Source organism: Trachemys scripta, chromosome 1 (genome assembly GCF_013100865.1).
Source record: "Trachemys scripta elegans isolate TJP31775 chromosome 1, CAS_Tse_1.0, whole genome shotgun sequence".
In the NCBI taxonomy this organism is placed as follows: domain Eukaryota; kingdom Metazoa; phylum Chordata; order Testudines; family Emydidae; genus Trachemys; species Trachemys scripta.
In genome coordinates, this window is record NC_048298.1 from 247,907,653 (window position 1) to 247,931,229 (window position 23,577).

Genomic DNA, 23,577 nt, shown 5'->3' on the forward strand with positions numbered 1-23,577 from the left:
CCACCACCGCCACACATCTCAGAGCACCAGGTCAGGCCCGGCTCTGCAGCTGCGCTGCTCCAGGAGCTCACCATCTCACCGCCCAAAGCATTGCGCCAGCTGCGCAATGAGATGAGGCTGTGGGAATGGGGGAACAGCAGGGGAGGGACCGAGGGGTAGCCTCCCACGCCAGGAGCTCATGGGCCGGGCAGGACGGTCCCGCGGGCCGGATGTGGCCTGCGGGCCATAGTTTGCCCACCTCTGATGTAGGGCATGCAAGGTAACCAATGCAACAGTGCTGGAGGGAAGATCAGATATTAATGCAGATATTAATGCTCACCCTCTCTCCTCTTCCACAAGCAGCACAGATGTGGGGAGGGCAGGCAATGGCAGAAAGAGGCTAGCACCTCAGGCATCACTGGAGATAGCAGTGAATCAGTCTGCACTTTGTGGAAAAGGCCACTTTGATCATTTTCCACCTCTTCTCACCTGGAGATGTCAACAGGAGATCAGTGATAGAGCAGCGGAGAAAATGTTGATTTTATGATGGAGGCCACTATGTTGTAATTTATGCTTCTCTATGAACATGTGTTTTATGCGGAAGTGTATGTCACATAATGTGTTGACCAGTCGATCTGTCAATGTACTTAACCATTACTGTCCATATAGCAACTAAAATTGCACTGTCTTGTTTTATTTTATAGCTCCGTAAATCTGTTTTCAGCATCAGGGCAAGAAATCTTCTGGAAAAGGAGACAGCAATCAATAAAATCCTTAGGTAACAAACAGGGGTAATTTGATTTGATGCTTTCTATCTTTTGGATGACAAATGGGTCTCATTAATGAGTAATGAATTATTTCTAATCTGTTTCTTCTGCATGAGTGCTAAAGTATTAAGTCAGTTTACAGTGTGTGCTTAATATTTGTGCCAGGGTATCTCTTTGCATTAAAAAAAACACAACTTGTTTTTACCTCTTTGTGTAAATGATAATAACCGATGATAACATGCTCTTAAGGTATATTATTCATGGATACAGTGGCAAAAGATGGATAGTGTTTTATAATATAGAGTTAAATCTTTTTCCACCTTTTCCCTTAGAATTAACCAAGATATCACTCTTCAAAAGCACTTCTATTTTGCACTCGTGCCTGGGAATTCCAGCACAATCTTTGTACAGGAACCCAAGTGGAGTACTCCTACCAAACACATAAGTAAGCTATGCAAGATAGCACAGAAAGAAGACCTGTAGATTATTAACTCTGTGGGACTGATTGTGGACACCTTACAATGGTGATCACATGCAAAAGTAGTCCCAATACATGCTCAGCAACATGAGGAAGGGATACACAGTCATGGTCCTATGTGTCTCAGAGGAGCAAGAATCATGTCATAAAATTATCCCCTGAGTTCTCACCTTGCTACAGCTTTTCATGCCAGTTTTTGTTTTACATTGTTTAAATTAGAATTGTTAACATTCAAATTATATGTAAAATCTGTGCCAACAATTTTTAGAGCATTAATTTGTTGCTACCTACAGTTGTGTGTCATCAAAGCTTGCACACTTACAATATATATTATAAACTACCACTAATAGGGAAATAGCAGTACAAATCAGGAATAACTGGTTAGAAAAATACAGTTGTGAAATGAGAATAAATATTGCAATGCTTTATGAAGAGCACTGCAGTATGAAATTACAGGAGTTCAGTGCAAGTCCTGAACTGTGAATATTGTTGAAAAGTGCCTCAGAATTACATGCAATTTGAGAAAAATTATAGCAGCCACCTTTTGTTGTTCTTTTTAATATTCCTAAAGAATAAGTAACAGTAAGTGCTGTAGAGATTAACACAACTTTAGCGTTCTTTAAAAACTATGGTAAATGTGACCAATTAGCAATTCAACTGGATATGCTTTGTCAAGATGTGACTGCAAGGCCAAAAGTATTCATTGCAAATGAAACTTAGGATTCTTTTAATAAGCAATTCAATTACGTAAGTGTCTCTTGGTTTTATAGAAGTTGCCCCATGGAGAAATAAGCACAGTTCCCGCGTACTAGTCAAGCTTTACAATACATTTTTATGTATTGGCTTCTCAGCAGCATTTGACGAAAACACACAGGTTGCTGATTTATAATCATGAAATTCCACTGACTCCAGTGGGGTTACACAAAGCGTCAGTCAGATCAAAGTTCAGCTCAGACAGTATCCCATAGGAAATCCACTCATGGGCTGCTTTTATCTTTTTAAGGCTCCATTCTTCCAGATTCAAGAATAACTCATGTAGAACAAAGGAAACTGTACAATTGAAACACACAGAGTTTCCTATGAATTCTTCCATCATAATAGTGAGGTTTCCTTCCCTCAGAAGAAGTCAGCAGTTCTGCTTTCAGAACCTGTGGATTCCTGGTAATTTATCTGGCTCTCACTGCAAGGGACAGCCACACAGATTCCCCTTGTTTCTGCTTTGCTAGTAGCCTGCTCCCACTTGTCCCTTCAGAGCATGGCATCTGCAGAATCTATGTTTCCACAGGCTCCCTGAGAACATTTGAACCTGGAATCCCCCCTCAGGGACAGTTTCACAGGACAGAGGAAGAAGCAGTCCTAATTTATATTCACCACCAGGTGCTTACCCACCCAGATTTGCAGAGTCAAACTTCCTTGGAGCCCTGGTGGGGAAGTTTAGATGGTAAGGGGATCCTGCCACGGGGGCAAAATGTTTGCTGGCCCATCCGCCTTTTACACACAAACATAGGATGCATAGGGAGTTCGAGGAGTAATAGTCGCAAGAGTGTAGCTTATTCATTAACAAAGAAGCAGCCTCCTTCTGAGCAAGAGGAACAGGAAGCTTTCTTGGCAACGAGTAACTGCCTCAATCTGTTTCCCTACTCTGCTGGTTCCGATGATGCCATTTCTATACTATAGTGCCTGGGCCCGCCCTAGGTGTCACAGCTTCGGTATTAACATGCGAACATAAGAAAGCGTTTTTACAACATAAGGGATGGATTTGCTGGTGCAGAAGGTCACTAAATATGAGGTTTTTTATGACAGTGGAGCCTCGAAGAAGGATCTTGCAAAAAATAAAAAAAAGATGGGTGTGAAATGTGATAAAATATCACAGCTAAACCCGAGCACACTGTTCACAGGAAGCAGAGAAACTCAAACTTGCATGAAGATTATGTTTTTTCTTTGTACTGATCACTACTACTATGTTTTTATCATTAATAAAAGTAGCTGAGACATTTGAATTTCAGCTAGATTACAGATCTGACAGTGAAAGAAGTGATGTTTGTATCTAAAACACTGAGTAATAGTTCAAGTTTACCCTTCTCTAAAGATTCCCACCAAAAGGCTTTTCATCGTTGTCTGTATGGATGAAGGTGGGTATAAGTGCTTCTCTAAATTAAAGATGCTCTGGAACAACTTCAGTTTGCTCAAATTATTTTAACAAAAAGACTTTTAATTCTGTTCTTGCTGCTTTATGCTTTGTGCTGCCTTTTTTGTCCTTCTTACCCACCCTTATTGAAGAATATTTTTTATCAAATTCTAAATATTTTAACATAAACAAGAAAGAGTGCAAATTGTACACAATGGGATGAATTCCATCTTTGTGCATCTCTTGATTGATCACTTAATGCTCCCATTGGTGGCAATGGGAGCCCTACATACCCTTCCAAGGGCAGAACTTGGGACCAAATGAAATTGTATTGAAGGTGACATCAAGCATCAATTATGGATTAATTATCATCTGGAATCATCAAAGTCTAGAAAAATATCTTTTGTAAGGATGAAGAAAATTGCCTGTCTGCCACCAGATCCAGCATCATGGATGCCAGCTAAATATCTGTCTGATTCCCAGAATCATTCATCACCTTTATGTTTTATATAATAATTACCAGTCATTCCCGTTGAGTTTCTCCCACTCCCTCTGCACCACCAGCCTTGACCCCACTCTCCTCACATTTGTTTTCTTCCCCCACTCCCCTCTCTATTACATGCTACACACTGAGAATGGAATACTCTATCAGCCACCATCATCTTCTCCCTACAATCGTTTGCGTGAATATACTGGAACCATCCAGATATACACATATAACCACGTTATCTTACCACTGTGAGTGAGCCTTATCTTTCTCACCTCATCACCCCCTATTGCTACACATGCATATTTCATCACATAATAGTTTGCAAGCTTCACGAGGCACAGGCCATGTCACATCTTTTTATGGGTCCTATAAAGTGCCTTAGCACATTTTTGGATGCTGTATGAATAAAACAAAAATATTCGGATTACCTATGTCAGTAATGCAGAACATGGGTCTGGTTCAGATACAGGTTAGCTGACCAACTCTGAGGCTGTTTACTGTACAGCCTATTCTGAGTCATTTTCCCATCAGCATATCATATCATCTACATAGCGCAACATCTAAGTTTCAGGGACTGTTGGACAAAAAAATCAACTTCTTCAAAGGTCATCATTAAGTAATGAATTGTGACAGTTTTGGAAATAAGCCACATTAGGTTGAGTAGCTTTTGATATGCATTACATTATAATTAATTTTAGAGCTAAATTGTAAACTAGTGCTAAGTATAAACAACAATGTATTCGCTATTCCAGACAAAGCTTTTCTGACATTTCCTGAGCCTGAGGGAATAGCCTATCTCATGCATAAGTGAAGCTTTCCGTTGGAATAAACAGCTGAATGAATAAGGAACATTTATCTTATGTCTCAAACTATGTCTTGAGTGTGTCATTAAAATATGTTGTAGTGCTTGAATTAAAAATTCAGTTTTACTAGTTTGCTGGTATTCTGGTAGATTATTTAACTGCTCTTATAAAAGCATTCTTCAAAACACAGTGATCTCTTATGCATATCAGAATGAATGAAAAACAAGTTCTTAACTCTTTCTAAAAGGGTTATGACATTACTTTATATTTACCTAGTCTCTGATTAAACTATCTCAATAGGTTGTTATAATGGGCCATCCTGATTAGGCAACTTCCTGTCTTAAGACACAAACCCAGAGTATCCTCAGACATAGTAAGTAGTTTGTTTGTTTATTAGAAAGCCTCCACATTAAACAACCAATTTGTGTTGGTCCCTTGAGTCGTCACTTAAGACAAGTTCAACCCTAAGTCAATCAGGGTTTCTCCTTTAAATCTGTGATTCCGTTTTTGTTAAATTTTAGAATTGGATACCTGTAATTTTTTTAAACAACTGATATAACTAATCTCAGGTATGTCTGGTCATGATCAGCTTCTTAGAGCATTAGAAACCAAGGCTGCCACTGGATTCTACCTAGTCTCCAGCAAAGTCAAACATGAAGAATTTCAGGAGCTGCTTAGCATCTGCTCATTGGAAAATGTTGCCCCTTTTTATACTTGTTGTGCTAAGGGAGCTCCATACTTTTAATGGATCATCATGAAGCAAGCTCTGTGACTGGCTCATCCTTAATCCAAGGAAATACCCAGACACACATCAGCTAGGAGAGAATGGTTAGACAACAGGGCAAGAATGAAGACCAGAATGCAAGATAGCTAAAGAGGTGAGCATGTAAATATGCCATTTTAGATGGCTAGATTGCATAGACACTGAAGAAGACCAGTTTACTGTTTACTGTCTTTTCTTTTTAGAAACATCTGATCATATAAGAGGGACCCAGGAAGAAAAGCTTTATGTTATATCCAAGTTGCATTAATAATCCATTTTGCTTGACCAGTCAGATTTGGATTGTTTCAACAATACAGTTAAATTGAATAGCTGAAAGGTAGTGTTGTTTGATTGTGTTAACAAAGTGCATTTGGCCTGCTGTCCAAACAGTGCCATAGTGAATGCAATCTATAAGATGACAGAAGTGGATGCTGGGATCCATCTGGTGGGTGCTCTTCTGGAACATGACAAAAGTTTATTGGAAGCATGGATGCCACAATGGAAAGATTCAGTGAGAGAACCTATCATCATCATCAGTAATGAATGAGTATGATAGTATTTTGTGTATTGGGTTTACTGGTGGAGCATTGCCATGTTCTGTTAAAGATTCTGTCCAAAGGACTCACCAGGAGAATTGTATGCAACAGGTAAAAATGTGGATAGGGTCTCTGGCGCAGTTCAACTAAATGATGTTCATTTATGAAACAAGCCTCAAATTGCAGTGATACAGCAACATAAGCAGACCTCCCAATAAAGACATCACACAGAGCACCACCTTCCGCAAAGCAAGCGGCTTCATACTGTTAGTGGAAGGTACAGTATTATAAAATACATACAAACTGTTCAGCATCTTGAAGTGGCATGGAGTATTTAGCTGAATTACTGTCTGTTTTGCTTATTTTTCAGGGATTTTAAAATGGGAAGGAAATAATGTGAAGGGCTGCTGCCCCTTTCATTCATCACTTTGAACCCATCAGTTTTTCCCTGGTAATGTATGGTATATAATATTCCCTATAGGACCTGTCTTGCAACCAAGCTCAGTGTAATTTCTTCCTCTAACTTGACTAGTAATTTGTTCTTATTAAACATACTGTATTTCCCTTGTGCATATAGAGATCAACATGAAGGACATTGCTGCAGCTGCATTTGCTGAGAAGGAAGGGATAAACTGCATCCAGAGCTTTGCATAGCGAGTAAACATTGCAACCAGCTTGACATGTTTCTACTTGTCTTTCTCCAGCGTTTCCTATCTCTCTCATTACATATTACATGAACATGCACTCTCTCTATTATCTAACAGAGCTAGTGTGATGGGGTGGATTAGGCCCAGAGCCTCCCTGCTGGAGACCTCAGGGTCCTGCCACACCCATCCCAAGAAAGGAGCAGTGGAGAGGTCCTCCAAGCAGGCTAGAGTGGCTGCAGGGGAAGCAGCCAGTCAGGGCCCAGGAGGGCCCTATAGAAAGGACCTACAGAATCAGAGACTAGGCAGTTCCTCGACAGTTCATCAGTACCTAGGCATCTCACACCCATTGAAATCAATGGGAGTTCAGCAACTAGGTGCTTTTGGAAAATCCCACAAGGTGCCTATTTGCCATTTAAGGTGCCTAAAATATCTTTACAAAATCTGGCGCTTTGCAATTGGGAGAATGGTCAGGCACATTTTGGCACTTGCTAAGGATTCATAAAGGCAAACGTTCCCAGAGAGTAGAGGATGGCAGAAGAGAAACGTAAGGAGATGTTTAGTAAACAAGCTAAGGAGCTTGTAAAACTCTCCTCTCTGTCACATCATCTGTGGTGCTGTGAGTGTGGAAAGGCTTCCGTGCACATTGCTGCTGACAATTTGCATTATCTATTTCAAGTCACTTGATCTCAGTCCTATAGCGCTGGCATTGCATCTTTTCTCCACTGATTTCAACAGGGACTGCTGGACTGTCAGCATTTTTGAAAATCAGACAACTTATGTAGACACCTAAATGTGGACTTAGGAACCAAACTTTAGGCATTTACTTTTTAAAAATCTTGACAATCTTTCAACGGGTCTGCTCCTTTATCCAGATCTGTTCCTTTATAGTATTATTTAATTGGCTTCATTATTCACTTAATAATATGGCATAAGAATGTAGTCACAGGAAGAATTTACTATTTTGGTTGCAAGCAGTGTTCTCTTTTCTTACGTACAGCAAGGGATTGTGTTCTCCACTCACAAAGCAACTGGATATCTCAATGAGTTGTGTACAAGCATGTGAAAACATTTATGTGGAAGTCACACGTGGATGTAAGGAAACAATTATTTCTGGATAATAAAATACACATGCATGTGCCTAAGAGCACAGTAATTCATATTCACAAAGATACAAATACAAGCTGTTCCATTATCTCAGTGAGAAGCCGTTATAGGAGAGAACTTGCACATCAAAACCTACTATTGTCTCTGCTTTGAGAGACCTTAGTGTCATTCTAATGGAGTCAGATAGGATCCATTTCTCAAAAATAATGATTATTCTTTTACACAGAAATTACAGTTATTCAAAGAATATTTTTGTCGTCTCCTGAAATGATTACATTACATTATCCTATATCACATAATGCTTTAAAATTCATTTTATTCAGATATTGGCTGAGATACTGTAAACTGTATTGCACTGCAAGACATACTGCAATTTTCTTAAATGCGATTATATTTCTGACTATTCAGTATAATGTAATCTAATGTGTTCTTGTAATAAGTAAGTGTATAATAGTGAGATTCTGGTGTAATGGGTGATGAAAACATAGGCAGACGTTATAAGCTTAATTTGCATTACAGATCTCTCAGTGGATCCACATTCCTTTCATCCATCTGCTTAAAACCAAGAGAAGGAAAACAACAGAGAAGAGTGAAAACAGATATCCACAGAAATATTGGAAAGAAAAAAGTTATCCCCTATAAAGCAATAATTGCCTTCATGAGATGGCATCCTGCCATATGTAATTGTGCAACGTTATTTAAAACAATGGGAGTAAACATGTATTCAAAGGCGCAAAGTGTTAGTGAATAGTGTGATGTATACAAAGGGCTCACATTCATAATACTCATATATGTTATCAGATATGAGGCAAGAGCGACTGAAAATAGAGAAATTGCACCTTCAAGACTCAACTTGCTTTTATGAAATATTTATATTTGGTTTATATCTGTTTCACTGATGAATTTCAGAAGTCCTAACTTACATCCACCTGGTGGCAGCCTTGCACATAGATCCTGGATTGAGTTTAACAGACTACTGACTGGAACAGCCAGACTGGCTGCCACAGTGCCACACTTTGGCTTAGCCAATCTTGACAGTGTGACTGTGGGGCAGTGATGCAGACAGTCAAACATGTGGTGGAGGAGTGCACAATTAGAAGATTAGAGGGTGGACTACCACACCTTGCCACCCTCGATGATGCAACAGTTAGATGGTTGAACAATCTCGATATCAACTTGTGACTCATATCAACGAAGAAGATGTAACGCAAAAATAAAATCAATCATTATCCAGGGTTGCAGTGTTCTTGGCAAGTGAAGATTTTTTCACAAATGTGACCTCTTCAAATATTCCTCTGGCATAAATATCCTTTCTTTCAACATCAGGCATTCATCTCTTCTCTTTAAATCTAACTTTTATTTTTTCTTGACCAAAAATGTTTATTTGCAGCCAGTACAAAAAAAATGCCCACATTCCTATTAGGTTGGAGTGCTCTGTGACGCTTTCCAGGGGTACCCAACATTGTGAGGCAACTCGCTACCACCTGCCCTTAGGATTGGGAAGCTTTGTCCGTGCCAGTCATGGGTCAGCTCCCCAACTCCACTGGCTGCAGGCAACACAAGCACTCCCATCTAGGCCTTGCAGGCCTCACTGTTACTCTGAAGATTAGAGACAGGAATAATAATATTGTTTATAAACATTAGTATTATTATTACACCATTATATACTAGTTGTACCTAGAAGCCAATCAGATTGGGTTCCCATTGTGCTAAGCACCGTGCAAACATATAGAAAATTGCAGTCTTTGCCCCAAAGATCTTACAGTCTAAAAGACATGAAAAATAAATCCATTCTTTTTGGTTTCAAAGTGATTGCCCTGTGAAGAGCCAGCATGTAGCTGAAAGTTTCCATAATAATAATAATAATGATTAAGAATAATAATTAATAATTAATGGGAGGTTATGGCATGAGTAACATTCACAGAATAAAGTTGGATTATTTCCAGTGGACTGGGGTGATGGATTTGTCATTGGCCCAATTCAGACATGTGAATGGACTCTGGGGGAAGCACATTTGCTATAGTAAATCCTAAAAAGGGGATCCACAAATGGAGCACAGTGTTCCAGCAAGGAGAGGTCATAAAGAAGGCCCTGTCATTGATTATATACGAGAGGATGAGGAACCTTTGCATCTCATTTGGCTTTAAGAATATGAACATCTTTTTAATGAGAAGTACGAGTTGCCCTTATTATTGTTCTGTTGTCTTATATATTGTTTTCTATGAAGCTGTGCCCTTGCATTCCCTCAAAACTATATGTGCCAGTTGTGTCATGCCAAAAGTAATAACAGCATGTCTGTTTGTTCCAGCAATGCAATTATTTGGTCTCACTTTATAAAAAATTGCTTACAGTGGAAGTTCCAATTGTTTATCATAATCACAATATTTCTTTTTAGGGCCTGCACTAGACAACGCATGCTGAGTGGATCCTTTGAGGGGCAACCTGCAAAGGAAAGGTCAATACTTAGTGTCCAGCATCATATACGGCAAGAGCGCAGGTAAACACAGACAGGAAAAGTGTTTTAAAAATAATCTTAAAATAAATTCAATGAATAGAGTTAAACTTGCACAATACCTAACTCGTCTACAACAAGAATGACTCACGCAAAGAACTAAATTGTACATTTTTGATCGTAACAATAATGAAATTCATTGAGGTACATAAATGGGGAAAAGGCCTTTTTATTTCAAATGTCATTTCCTTCACTGACTGCAGAACTATCAATTTAAAGATCAGAAGGAAAAGAAATTGGTTTATGTTAGATAGGCTTAAAGACAATTGAAGAACATAAAAGCTTCTCATGTAAGCTAAGGAAAAATGATAAGAATTTGAGATACTGTATCTGGAGAGCAGTGCTTTATAATGGCCATCATATAAAGGTCAAGATTTGATCTTGAGATTTACTATCAAATTGATTATGATTGTTTCAGGTCACTAAGACATGGTTCCAACAGCCAGCGAATCAGCAGGGGAAAATCTCTTGAAACCTTGACTCAAGATGTAAGTCCAAACAAAAATGATGGTTTTAGTTTTGGAATATAGTAAAGATTAATATGCCCTACAATCACTGTACAAGTCTAATATAACATTCACTTTCTAATCTGTGGCTTGAGATCTTATTAGGAAATCAGAAAACAAATAGGATAATAACATTAACATTATCTTCAGAATACACACCACATTCACACATGTGATAGATTTCCTTATTTTTAAACACTTGCTTACACAGCAAATTCGCTGAAGCTGCAGGTAGTACTGGTCCACTACTTTGCCATCCAGGGCAGCCTACTTTGCATGTCCCCAGCGAAAGTTTAAAAAATATCATCAGCCTTGTGAGACTTATTGGATAAAAACCTTGCCATTTCTACCAGTTTTGAAGGGTATAACAGGAACAAATTTCACTGTGGCATATTTTCACAGACCGATGACATTTTCACTTCTGGAAATTTTTAATGAAATTTTGCTGAAGTCTCTGATTTTGCCAAGGAGAATTTCAAGACCAAAATGGGAGTTTTCAATCCCTTTAGTCCTATGCTCTCATATTCCTTTCTAGATGTGCACTGAAGTAAAGGATAAGTAAAAAATAAAGGGTGCAGCTTTTCTACTATTACTTTGCCTGGGGCCCGAAATAACTGTCAGCACATAGCTGCACCATTGCAAGCTAAGGAAGCAGTTGTGAGTCTGAGCAGGTACCAGATTGCTTCCCCATTAGAACCAGCTCATCTCCACTGGCTCTGACGGTTCTGACACCCTCTACCCACTCCCTGCACACCTGTTATATAGACACTGTTCTCTCCCTGTGTTTGAACCAGCAATACATGCAGCCTGCTCAATAGACTGAGGAAGAGCCTAATGCCTCCTATTCCCCTATGTGAACGCAATCTTGCCCTTAACAACTACGATGATGTTCAATAAAGATAGGAAGAGTTAGTGAAGTAATAAAGTTGAATTCATTGGGATTGCACCAGGGGAATTAACATCGAAATTTGATTCACTGAAAGTAACCAAGCATATGTTGTAGCACATACCATCCAGTATGCTTGGCTTACATGATTCATAGCATTTAGAAGTGAGGACTTTACAATTTGAATGCTTCAGTTAAAATACCGTATCTTGCTTTCATCTTTAAAAGAAAAAAACACATTTTAAGTAATTGTTTTGCCTCTAGCATTCTAATACAGTGAGATACAGAAACGCACAGAGAGAAGACAGTGAGATCAAGATGATCCAGGAAAAAAAAGAACAAGCTGAAATGAAAAGGTATTTACAAACGAAAGGTTTGAAAGCGCACTTTTCAATTTGAAATGTTGGTATTGTATGATGGAAAAAAAGAAATCTAACAGCTGCAATGAAATAAAAACAAAATGATAATGGATATTTTTGATGGATGTCTTTTGCGTAACATTAAATATATTATGTATTTTTTTTAAAAGGAAAGTCCAAGAGGAGGAGTTGCGAGAGAATCATCCATATTTTGATAAGCCACTTTTCATAGTTGGTCGAGAACACAGATTCAGGAACTTTTGTCGAGTAGTTGTGCGAGCTCGCTTTAACGCGTGAGTGTATTACTTTTCAATAGTGAGTTTGGCCAAATTCTTCCTTTACAGGCTAGTCTATTTATTTTGAAAGGAAAATATGTGCAACTAGCCCATAGCAGCTAGAAGTTAAACTAGCCGTGATATAATCTCATTGCTGGAGAAAAAGAAACCAAAAGACATAAGCTCATGAAGACAGTCCAAGATCATGAGATGAGATAAGGAAGCTGCAGGCACGAGGTAAGAAGAAAGGGGTGAAGCTTCAGCTGCCATCTTTAAGCCCCAATGAGCCAGCCTGTCACAGTAGCCAATGAGCAGATTGGGGACAGGAATGGAGAAGAGAATGGTACCTATGCATGTTGATGTCAGGCCTGCTCATCCTAAGTAATGTGCATATGTTTGCTACATGGAATCGTCTTAAAGTGAAACCTTCCCCCACAACAGAAGAATATCACTATAAGCAGATGTTCATGATGGGCCTTGCCCTGAGAGGTGCCGAGCACCTTAATTCCCATCACACTCCTCTCAGCACCTCTCAAAGTGGGATCATATAACCAGAATTTCATTATGCACAGTGAAAAGCCCTGAAACAATTTGGGGCTTTCATTCTGCTTCACTACAAACGGAGTTTCCCTACATCCAAGTTCACTATGACTGGGTTCTTCTGTAGGTATATGTGCTCCTCTCTTCTCAGTTTCACAGTGCAGAGGCCATTGAAGGCAACCAGATTTACACCTGGTTGTAACTGGGAGCAGAAATTTGTCCATACCTGGGTTTAAAAAGAGGTTATTTTGAGTTTTATAGCTGAAGATTGTTAGGCTTGGGAGCTTTTTATATCAGTGGATTTAAGGGTCAGGAAATTAGATGAGAAATACACCTCTACCTCGATATAACACTGTCCTCGGGAGCCAAAAAATCTTACCACATTATAGGTGAAACCGCGTTATATCGAACTTGCTTTGATCCACCGGAGTGCGCAGCCCCGCGCCCCCGGAGTGCTGCTTTACCGCGTTATATCCGAATTCGTGTTATATCGGGTCGCGTTATATCGGGGTAGAGGTGTGTCTGTGAATATTAATGAGAAAATTATTGAACTAAGTAATTAAAGAAGATTGGACCAAAAAAGTGAAGCCACTTTACACCAGCTGAGGACCGGCCAATAATTGTGATACAAGAGGAAAGGGCTTTTAGGGAAACTCTTTGAAACATGAAGTTGTTTGTCAGGGGGTTGTTTCGCTCAGAAAATCGAAACTGAATGAAGTAAGCTATTAATTGTAGAAGCTGGACTCAGACTTAATTACATTTTAAATTAAAAGTTTTTAAAAGCCAGTCTAGAGCTATCTTGCTCAGAGCTGTGCCATAAATTAAATTATGGCTAACTGTTTTGATTGGTAATTTGAACTAAAATTACCTGTCACAAAAATTGGGTAAGTAAAACTTAAAACAACTTTTTTATAAAAAGTAGCATTTGAGCATTAAGTCATAGAATATGTCATGCATGTCAGGCATTAAGCTAGACAGTTAATTGTTTTGAGGTGATGCATGCACACTACAATTATAATAACGGCCACTTAAATGTAATTTAAATTGCTGAATTTTAAATATCTCATTTCCTTTTTATAGTTCTAAAACAGATCCTGTTACCGGAGCTGTGAAAAATACCAAATACCATCAGCTCTAGTAAGCATTGCAAAAGTAATTTCATTTGTTTGACTGTGTTTTGCATATCAATGTGGATTATACTTTTTGGCTTAAAATGTCTCTTTTTCTGTGTTTGTTTTTTTATGTTTGTTTGTTTGGGTTTGTGGGGAGGGGAATTGTTTTGTTACCTTTGTTCTGTTACTTCTCTAGTTTTACTATGCATTTCTGACATGTTGAAACTTTTCAAATGCCTCCTTCTAGAGTTAATTGACTTTTCACAGAAAACACTTTAGCTAGACTGTATTTTTAATAGACATTTGATGACACTGGTTAAGTTTCTCGTTAATGATTGTCCTTGCATATTTTTGACAGTGATTTGCTGGGATTGGTTACTTACCTGGACTGGGTTATGATCATTGTTACTATATGCTCCTGCATTTCTATGATGTTTGAATCCCCCTTTAGAAGAGTTATGCGTGCTCCAACACTCCAGGTAACATTACTGAATCATCTCACATTTAATAAAGCACAACCATCTTATTTTTCTCCACTGCTTATTACTAAATTATGATTTATCTCTGCTTTGATTTTCAGATTGCTGAATATGTTTTTGTAATATTCATGAGCATTGAGCTTAATCTGAAGATTATGGCAGATGGCTTGTTTTTTACACCAACAGCTGTCATAAGGGACTTTGGAGGAGTCATGGATATATTTATATATCTTGTAAGTTTTCATAGTTAAATACTTTTTTATAACATTTTTAATTTTAATCTTTCTGAATATGTATTTATTAAACCTTTGGGGACAGTTTTTTAAAAATGAAATCATGCAGAACTGTGAGGGTAATTTGAGCACAGTCACCACAGTTTCACATGCAAACTTGACAACTGCAGTTGTGTACTTAGGTATCTGAATATTGACTTGCATCCCAAATTGTGGTAAATTCATGTAGGTTTCCCATTGCATAGTAATTTCTCTCTGTGTATCTATTTATTTATCTTATACATCTGACCTGCTTTCCTTCCATCTTTAGATCCAGATCCTAGATCCTGGACCCTGCTCTATCCCTTTTATGCAGGGGAATCCGCTGGTGTAGCTGGCTCTTCACCATTCATTCCTTGCCTTCCCACCTCATCCCCCAGCTCCCCTCTTTAGAGAAGGCATTACCAGATGACGGATGTTAGGGTTGAATCAGACCTGGCTGCTTATAGTAGCTCTGGTCAAAAACACTTCAATAGAAAAGGCAGTTGTGTTGAAATTGAAGCTTTTTGCAGGAATATGTTGATTTTAACTAAATTTTCAGTGGGAAAAAGTTGAAATGAATCATTTTGACTTTTTCCTTTTATTTTTCAAAATGTTTCATTTCAATAAGCTAAAATGTTTCATTTCAACTGTATAGATTTGATTCTTTTAGCTTTGACTTTTACATTAACTTAAAATATCTTTAATATATATTTACATATACATTGTATTTAAAATCTTATATAATACTATAATGTTTTGACGACATCAAAATGAAACATTTTTACCTTATTGAAGCAACGCATTTTGATAGTCCCAAATCAGAATGTTTGTTCTACAGGAAGTTTCAAATTTCCAGTTTCTTGTTTAGGTTCAGAAGAAAAACAAATTGTAAAATGTGAGCATTCTCATGCAATGGAAATACTATTTTCTTAACAGCTCTAAATTCTACCTTCCTTTTTTTGTAAAACACTATGCCCGCCAATGGCAATAGATGAGTAATAAATATTAATAATAAGAGATTATACCCAAAAAACAAACAATGAAATCAGTGACTAATACAGTACAATATAAAATGGTTTTTCAGTCTGAACTGAGCTGCTAAATGAAATGAATTTGATGGGTTTGATTAACTCTTGGAGAGATTAGTCTGTATCCCAGATGTGCTGCATATAATTTGTCATGATCAATCTGTACTCCGAGTTTCTAATAGCATTGGTTTGTCAAAAATTCCTCTTTTTGTTTGTGTGTTTGGAGGCAAATCATGTTTTATCTAGGTCTTGTAAACATTCCTAGAATATTGAGAGGATACCAGAGAAATTCAGTAAGATCTGCTTATCCGTTTTGTTTTGCTAGACTGGTTCTTTGTTGTTTTTGATTTAGTTTTTTAAAAATCACAAGTAATTTTTTTTGTTGCTTTTAATCATATTGGCAATAATCTGCTGGGTCCTGCATTCCTTGTGCATCTACAACTAAGTAATCCCCCTGTCTAAGTCACACTTTATATTAAGGATACATTTATAAATAAGACTATAGAACTTAAGAACAACGATACTCGGTCAGACCAATGATCCATCTAGCCCAGTATCCTGTCTTCTGACAGTGGCCAGTGCCAGATGCTTCAGAGGGAATGAGCAGAACAAGGCTATTATCAAGTGATCCATCCCCTGCCATCCAGTAGGGTGACCAGATAGTCAGTGTGAAAAATTGGAACAAGGGGTGTGGGGTAATAAATACCTATATAGGACAAAGCCCCAAACATCAGGACTGTCCCTATAAAATCGGGACATGTGGTCACCCAATCGTCCAGTCCCACCTTCTGGCAGTCAGGGGTTTAGGGACACCTCAGAGCATGGAGTGGGAAAAAGTATATATAAAATATTCTATAAAGAGTTAAGAAATGCTTAACTGACATTTTAATAAATAGCTAATCAGTTGTTATAAATTGTTATAGAGTCCAGCAGATAATACGTTGTTTATAAACATGGTTCATAACTAAGGCTACGATTTAGTCATGACAGTCACGGATTCCGTGACTTTACCAGACCTCCGTGACTTCTTGGAGTTCAGCTGTCAACAGCTGAAGCTGGGGCTGGAGCCGAGGCTGTGGCTGGGGCTGGAGCCAGGACTATGCTCCCCTGCCCTGTGGTGGGGGCTACAGCTGGGGCCATGTGCCCCTGCCTCACGGCTTCCACCGGCGGCTGCAACCAGGGCCATGCACCCCTGCCCGCGTCAGGGGCTGCAACTATCCCTGCCCTGCGTCGGCTGCAGCCGGGGCTGTGCGCCCCTACCCCGGGGCTTTCACCAGGAGCTCCAACTGGGGCCATGTGCCCCTGCCCTGACTAGGGGGCTGTAGCATGGGCCATGTGCCTCTGTCCTGTGACTTCCCCAAGGGGCTGCAACCGGGGCTGTGCACCTCTGCCCCGCAGCTTGTACGGTTATTTTTAGTAAAAGTCATGCACAGGTCATGGGCTCCGTAAATTGTTGTTTGTTGCCAGTGATCTGTCTGTGACTTTTACTAAAAATAACCGTGACAAAATTTTAGCCTTATTTATAACCATTTATAGCACCTTCTGTAGACATGGCATAACCATCTATGATACATGCTATTCATGTCTATACCATGGTTATAATATCTATTAATCATTTTTAACACTATATAAACTAGATATGCATGTTCCCTGAATATAAAGCATGACTTTTCTCTGTCTGTTTATCTCTGTATATATAACTGTATAATATATGTATATGTTTGTATACGTGTGTATGGCACTCACTTTGAAGAAGCTAGTGCCAGTAGTTACCTTACACTTGAATAATCCTCGTGATCAGAAAAATGCAGGAATTACATTGTGCCCCTGAGCAAGGCTCTTTAGCTCAGGTTTTTAATGATATATATGCTCCTAAAGATGCAGATAGGTACCTAGTGGAATTTTCAAAAGTGCCTAGACGCCTAACTCCCACTAGGGACTTCCTCACCGAAATCCATCTAGGCGCCTATGTGCATCTTTAGGCACTTAAATACCTTTAAAAATCTAGCTCCCTATGCCTTCTTTTCCCACAAGCACACCCAAAAAGAGACAATTATAATCTTTTAAGGAATACGTACACGTTTGGATTGATGTTCTGTTTTATCATACTTTGTCAAATAATATTTTGTAATGTGGATTGCTCATTCTTTCTCCATCCCCACCCTCTCCCAGGTAAGTTTGATATTCCTTTGCTGGATGCCTCAGAATGTTCCTGCTAAATCTGGAGCTCAGCTCTTAATGATACTACGATGTCTCCGACCCCTTCGCATTTTCAAACTGGTGCCGCAAATGAGGAAAGTTGTACGAGAGCTGTTTAGTGGCTTCAAGGAAATCTTCTTGGTATGTGCCAGTTATTTTGTTCCTATGCTAAAATAAGATGGAGAGTAATGATGTAAAATGTATTTCTGTAATTCAGCTTTGGTTTTTACTATTTTTTTTTACCAGCTGCACTCTGTTTATACCTCACAGAGAAAATGCATTGTACACTTACCATTGGAGTTTAAAAAGTAACAAGTTAAAAAAGAAATTACCAATATAAAGTGCACTCATTTTCATTCATATTTAATAAGGATGCAGTAATAATTATTTCACAAGTGACTTTGTTTATTCAGCATATCTTAGTACTGATGTCGAGAGCAGGATTATTGAGAGATAATATAACGCAATTTCCGCTGGGGGAAGAGGATGAGAGACAGGCTGCTTACGTGGCTGATCTACAGAAACCTAAGAAAACTCCGACTTGCAGAGACGAGAGTCTCTATCACTCCCAGTTCTTGTTCTGAGACAGTTGGAGGGAATCCTGCCCCTGATTGCAGCTCTGGGAATGGTGGTGGGTAGGGTGGCCTGGAAAACAAGAATTCTGTCTCAGACATTTTTTTGAAGTTTTGGCATTTGGTTTCATTCCTCACTGAAATAAAACCAAGATTTTTTGAAAATTTTTGGACAAATGAGAGAGACTGACACACCCCCACCCCCACACACAGAAACACACACCTCCTATTCAGGATAGCCAATAACCCAGTAGATAGAGCACTTATGTGGGCTACGGGAGACCCAGGTTCAAATCTGTGTTTTAGTGGTGGGATCCCAGAACCCATTATTACTGCTCTTTCTCTCTCTTCCCCCCAAGTGGTGTGTGTTTGTTTGTTCTAGAATTTTTTCCAGGATCAGGTCTCAAGACCTTCAGAGTGTGATAAGATTTTAGACTGGGCAGGAGGGTTAGGAATAAAATCTTGCAATTTTATCTTATATATTTATTATATACTGTGTTATGTATGCATGTATATTGTTTGGTTATAATACACAAACTAGTCTCTTAATAAAGGGGCAAGGGTCATTAGTTTAAGGCCAGTGTTTAACTTACTTTATATCTGTTACAACCTGTTATGATGTAAACATTTTAATTCATTTATGTCTGACTCTTGCAGGTAGCTGCTCTAGTGTTACAGAGCCAGACAGCCAGCAGAGGCAGCACATGTTAATGAATAAGGCCTGATCTAGCAAAGCACTTAAGCATGTGTTTAGCTTTAAGCACCTGAGAAGTCCCATTGAAGTTAATAGGAGTCTTCCCGTGCTTAAAGTTAAGCAACTGTGTTTGTACAGGACCTACTGCCGTGAGGTCCTGGTCCCTGAGTAGTGCTTTGAGGTGCTACCATAATACAAACAATAGGAAGAGTGTCAGTAATTGCTGGGTCAGGGCCTACACTAAAGGCCAATAGCTTAAGCTTCATAGGAAAATCTACAAAGAAAAAAACCCAGTGCTTGTCTAATTAAAAAGCCAAAATTAGTATGGAATGCAATGATATTTCAAGTTGCTGAAATGGTATCACCAAAAAGATATGGTAACAAAAGTTTTAAAACTTAAAAAAATACTTGTATTAGTTTCAATGGAGACATTATTATAAAATGATGCATTGTTATTCATAACACATAATGCATAAGTTATAATTCATAACACAAAGAAGTTTAGGGAGAGCCCCATGTTTAAAAGTTTGGAGCCAGTCCTCCCAGTGCAGCCAAAGTTGGAAGTGCACTGGCTAAAAATTCAATGGAGCAGGGATTGTTCCTGTCATAAAATCCTCCAGGTCAGCATTATGCCACCAAAGGCTCATTCTTGGACTGCACCAGAGGATCTAGCCCTTCACGTCTAGTCTATAGGAGAAAAGTTTGACTATATTTACATCACTTTCACAGGTGTCCATTCTTTTGCTGACATTAATGCTTGTTTTTGCAAGCTTTGGAGTTCAGCTTTTTGCTGGGAAACTGGCCAAGTGCAATGATCCACACATCATCGCAAGGGTAAGAATTGCTTTTCTATTTCAAAATACTAGTATACTCCATCCTCTCTGGGCAATGGAGGAAACAAGTAGGAAAAACAACAGGCATTCAGTATGAAAAAGAGAAACTGTGTGGCATTTCATGTATTCAGAAAAGGGGGGGAGGGGATTTCTATATTCAGTTGCACAATTAGAACAAAATGTTTTTTTTTTTAATTCAAGCTGAAAACAGAAAATAAGCAATTATCACCTGTTGATCCCCAGTAATGCATCTGGCAAAGTGCATGCAGTAGAGAAAGATGTGCTCCCAGTCCTAAGAAGCGTTAGCCAAAATTTTCAGACCTAGGTACCCACAGTTAGGCACCACAGGGTGGGATTTTCAAAAGTGCCCAAGTGACTTAGAAACATAAAAATGACCTTGACAAATTGGAGAACTAGTCTGAAATAAGATGAAATTCAGGAAAGACAAATGTAAAGTATTACATTTAAGAAGGAAAAATCTAATGTACAACTACAAAATGGGTGGTAGTACTGCTGAAAAGGATCTGAGGGTTATAGTGGATCACAAATTGAATATGAGCAAACAATGTGATACAGGTGCCAAGAAGGTAATATCATTTCTGGGGTGTATTAACAGGAGTGTTGTATGTAACACACAAGAAGTAATTATTCCATTCTACTTGGCACTGGTGAGGTCTCAGCTGGAGTACCGTGTCCAGTTCTGGGTGCCACATTTTAGGACAGATGTGTACAAATTGGAGAGACTCCAGAGGAGAGCAACAGAAATGATAAATTGTTTAGAAAACCTGACCTATGAGGAAACGTTAAAAAAAACTGGCCATGTTTAGTCTTGTGAAAAGAAGACTGAGGGAGGACCCGATAACATTTTTCAAATATGAAAGAGCATTATAACAAGCACAGTGATCAGTTGTTCTGCATGTCCACTCAAGGTAGGAGAAGAAGTTATGGGTTTAATCTGCAGCAAGGGAGATTTAGGTTAGATAGGAGGAAAATATTCTAACTAGAAGGATAGAGTGACAAAGTTCCTCCTCTATCTTGGAGGGTCCTGTGCTTATTGGCGGATTTTCTTACCTCAGAGTTTCACCATGTGGGTTGGGGAACAACCCAGAGACCTTCCCCTCTGAAAGAACCCACAGTCCAGGTCAATTGGGAGGTTTGGGGGGAACCCGGGCCCACCCTCTACTCTGGCTTCCAGCCCAGGGCCTTGTGGACTGCAGCTGTCTATAGTGCCTCCTGTAACAGCTGCATGACAGCTACAACTCCCTGAGCTACTTCCCCATGGCCTCCTCCAAACACCTTCCTTATTCTCACCACAGGACCTTCCTCCTGGTGTCTGATAACGCTTGTGCTCCTCAGTCCTCCAGCAGCACACCCTCTCACTCTCAGCTCCTTGCGCCTCTTGCTCCCAGCTCCTCACACTCACAGCACAAACTGAAGTGAGCTCTTTTTAAAACCCAGGTGCCCTGATTAGCCTGCCTTAATTGATTCTAGCAGCTTCTTCTTAATTGGCTCCAGGTGTCCTAATTAGCCTGCCTGCCTTAACTGGTTCTAGCAGGTTCCTGATTACTCTAGTGCAGCCCCTTCTCTGGTCACTCAGGGAACAGAAAACTATTCATCCAGTGACCAGTATATTTGTCCTCTACCAGACTCCTGTACCCCACTGGTCTGGGTCTGTCACAATAGTTAATCTCTAAAATAGGCTTCCAAAGATGGAATCCCTGTCATTGGAGGTTTTTAAGAACAGGTTGGACAAACATCTGTCAGGTGTGGTCCAGGTGCACTTGATCCCACCTCAATATGAGGGGTGGACCTCTCCTGGTCCCTTCCAACCCTATGTTTTTATGATTCTATAAGCCTTGCTGATTTTCCATAGGATTTGTGCTCCTAAAGATAGGTTGTCACATAAAATGCTGCAGCAGTGCGGCTACACTGGTGCAGCTATGCCACTGTAGCACTTCAGTGCAGATGCTACCTACACCAACTGATGGGAGAAACCCTCCGGTGTAGTTAATCCACCTCCCCAAAAGATGGTAGCTATATTGAGGGGAGAATTCTCACAGTGTACACCGCAGGATAGATCAATATAACTACGTCACTCAGGGATGTCGATTTTTCACACCCATGAGCGATGTAGTTATACCAATGTAAGTTTCTAGTGTAGACCTCGGCTAAGACTAGAGTCACTTTAAAAATCCCACTGCCCCTGGAAAGTCAGTTGCATTTGAGCTCTTAAGTCACTTAGGCACTTTTGAAAACCCAACCCGAATGCCTTATTTGTGCATCTAAGCAAAGTGGTTTGATTCTCAGAGGTATGGAACATCCCCATCTCTCCTGAGGTCAATAAGACCTCTGGGGGTGCTCAGCACCATAAATAATCAGATTGTTTTTGCTTAACAGCCTAAATATGGGCTTGGGAGCCTGATTTTAAGACCCCATGTTTGAAAAGTTTGGCCATACTGATTTGCCCTTACAGATGTGCAGGAAGCCTCCTCCTCTATGCCCCTTTGTGCTTCTACAGGGGCCTGTCAGAAATGTAGTCTCTGCACTTGGGACAGCACAGGAACTATCTCCTCCCTGCACTATTGGAGGTACAGATTGTCTTAAAGGAGACAAGGCAATGGGGCTACTTGCCACCTTACCAGGAAGATGGACCTATTGGACCAGAAGAAGCAGACTGCCCTATCCCAGGGAGTGGTGCACATCCTTACCAGATTGCTCAGTGACGGAATGAGCTTCACTGAGACAAAATTCCTCCTGCAGACACCCTCGAGGACAATGTAGGGCTGTGCCAAAGTCACATAACTGAGTCTTAAATTAGACAGGACAGTAAGGGCACAAACATGGCATCCAGCTTCATAGCCAAATTCTTAACCCAGGCTTCATATGACCTCCCTTTTTTCACTTTCACTGATTGAGAAAACAGTTGGGATCACTTAGATGTCTAAGAAGCAGTAATTGCAGGTGCAATGAATTCGGGGCAAAAAATTGAGCCTACAGTGTTAATTCATAAAGGGAAGCCAGTGTTTCCAAACCAGTTATAGTCAGCGTACTGGGAATTCTTTAAATCACAGCATCAAAGCAGGATAGGCCCTAATCTTGCAACTTGCTCCATATGGACAGCCCCTGTATAGGCACGGAGCCCAGCTAAGTTCAGTGGGCCTCTGCATCAGCAAAAGGTGGTCCCTCCAAAAGGGATGGCTACGAACAGCATACATACCCCACAGACACAGGCTGAATAAACTGCTCTCGATATCACTGAAGGTCAAGGACTCATTAGACTGGTGGACACAACCTCAGAATGTCTGCATGGGGGATCCCTTCCTCCAATCACCACTGTCCTTGATACTTATGATCAGCGCCTCCCTACTAAGTTGGAAAGCACATCAACAGACCCACACAGTACAGGGCAAGTGATCCCCATCAGAGTCCATGTTAAACATCAATCTCCTAGAATTACATGTAGTCCACAACACATGCCTACACTTTCTATCAATAATCAGACAACAGACAGTAAGAGTAATGATAGACAACATCGCCTACATGTTTTATATCAACAGACAGGAGTGAGGTCTCAATCCCTGTGTACAGAAGCACTAAAATTGTGGATGTGGTGCATCCAGCATGACATCAATA

The 23,577-nt window shown here is 39.7% G+C and overlaps 1 protein-coding gene across 1 annotated transcript in view; it reads left to right on the forward strand.

Annotated features, from left to right (window-relative positions):
• Nucleotides 1–23,577, forward strand: part of NALCN (sodium leak channel, non-selective) — a 268,079-nt gene that overhangs the window by 213,612 nt on the left and 30,890 nt on the right. The window contains exons 12-21 of the mRNA XM_034758207.1: nucleotides 684–757; nucleotides 10,091–10,192; nucleotides 10,626–10,695; nucleotides 11,864–11,955; nucleotides 12,129–12,251; nucleotides 13,854–13,910; nucleotides 14,244–14,364; nucleotides 14,466–14,597; nucleotides 17,819–17,986; nucleotides 19,841–19,945. Coding sequence (XP_034614098.1) covers nucleotides 684–757; nucleotides 10,091–10,192; nucleotides 10,626–10,695; nucleotides 11,864–11,955; nucleotides 12,129–12,251; nucleotides 13,854–13,910; nucleotides 14,244–14,364; nucleotides 14,466–14,597; nucleotides 17,819–17,986; nucleotides 19,841–19,945 — 1,044 coding nt within the window. The remainder of the gene's footprint in view (nucleotides 1–683; nucleotides 758–10,090; nucleotides 10,193–10,625; nucleotides 10,696–11,863; nucleotides 11,956–12,128; nucleotides 12,252–13,853; nucleotides 13,911–14,243; nucleotides 14,365–14,465; nucleotides 14,598–17,818; nucleotides 17,987–19,840; nucleotides 19,946–23,577) is intronic.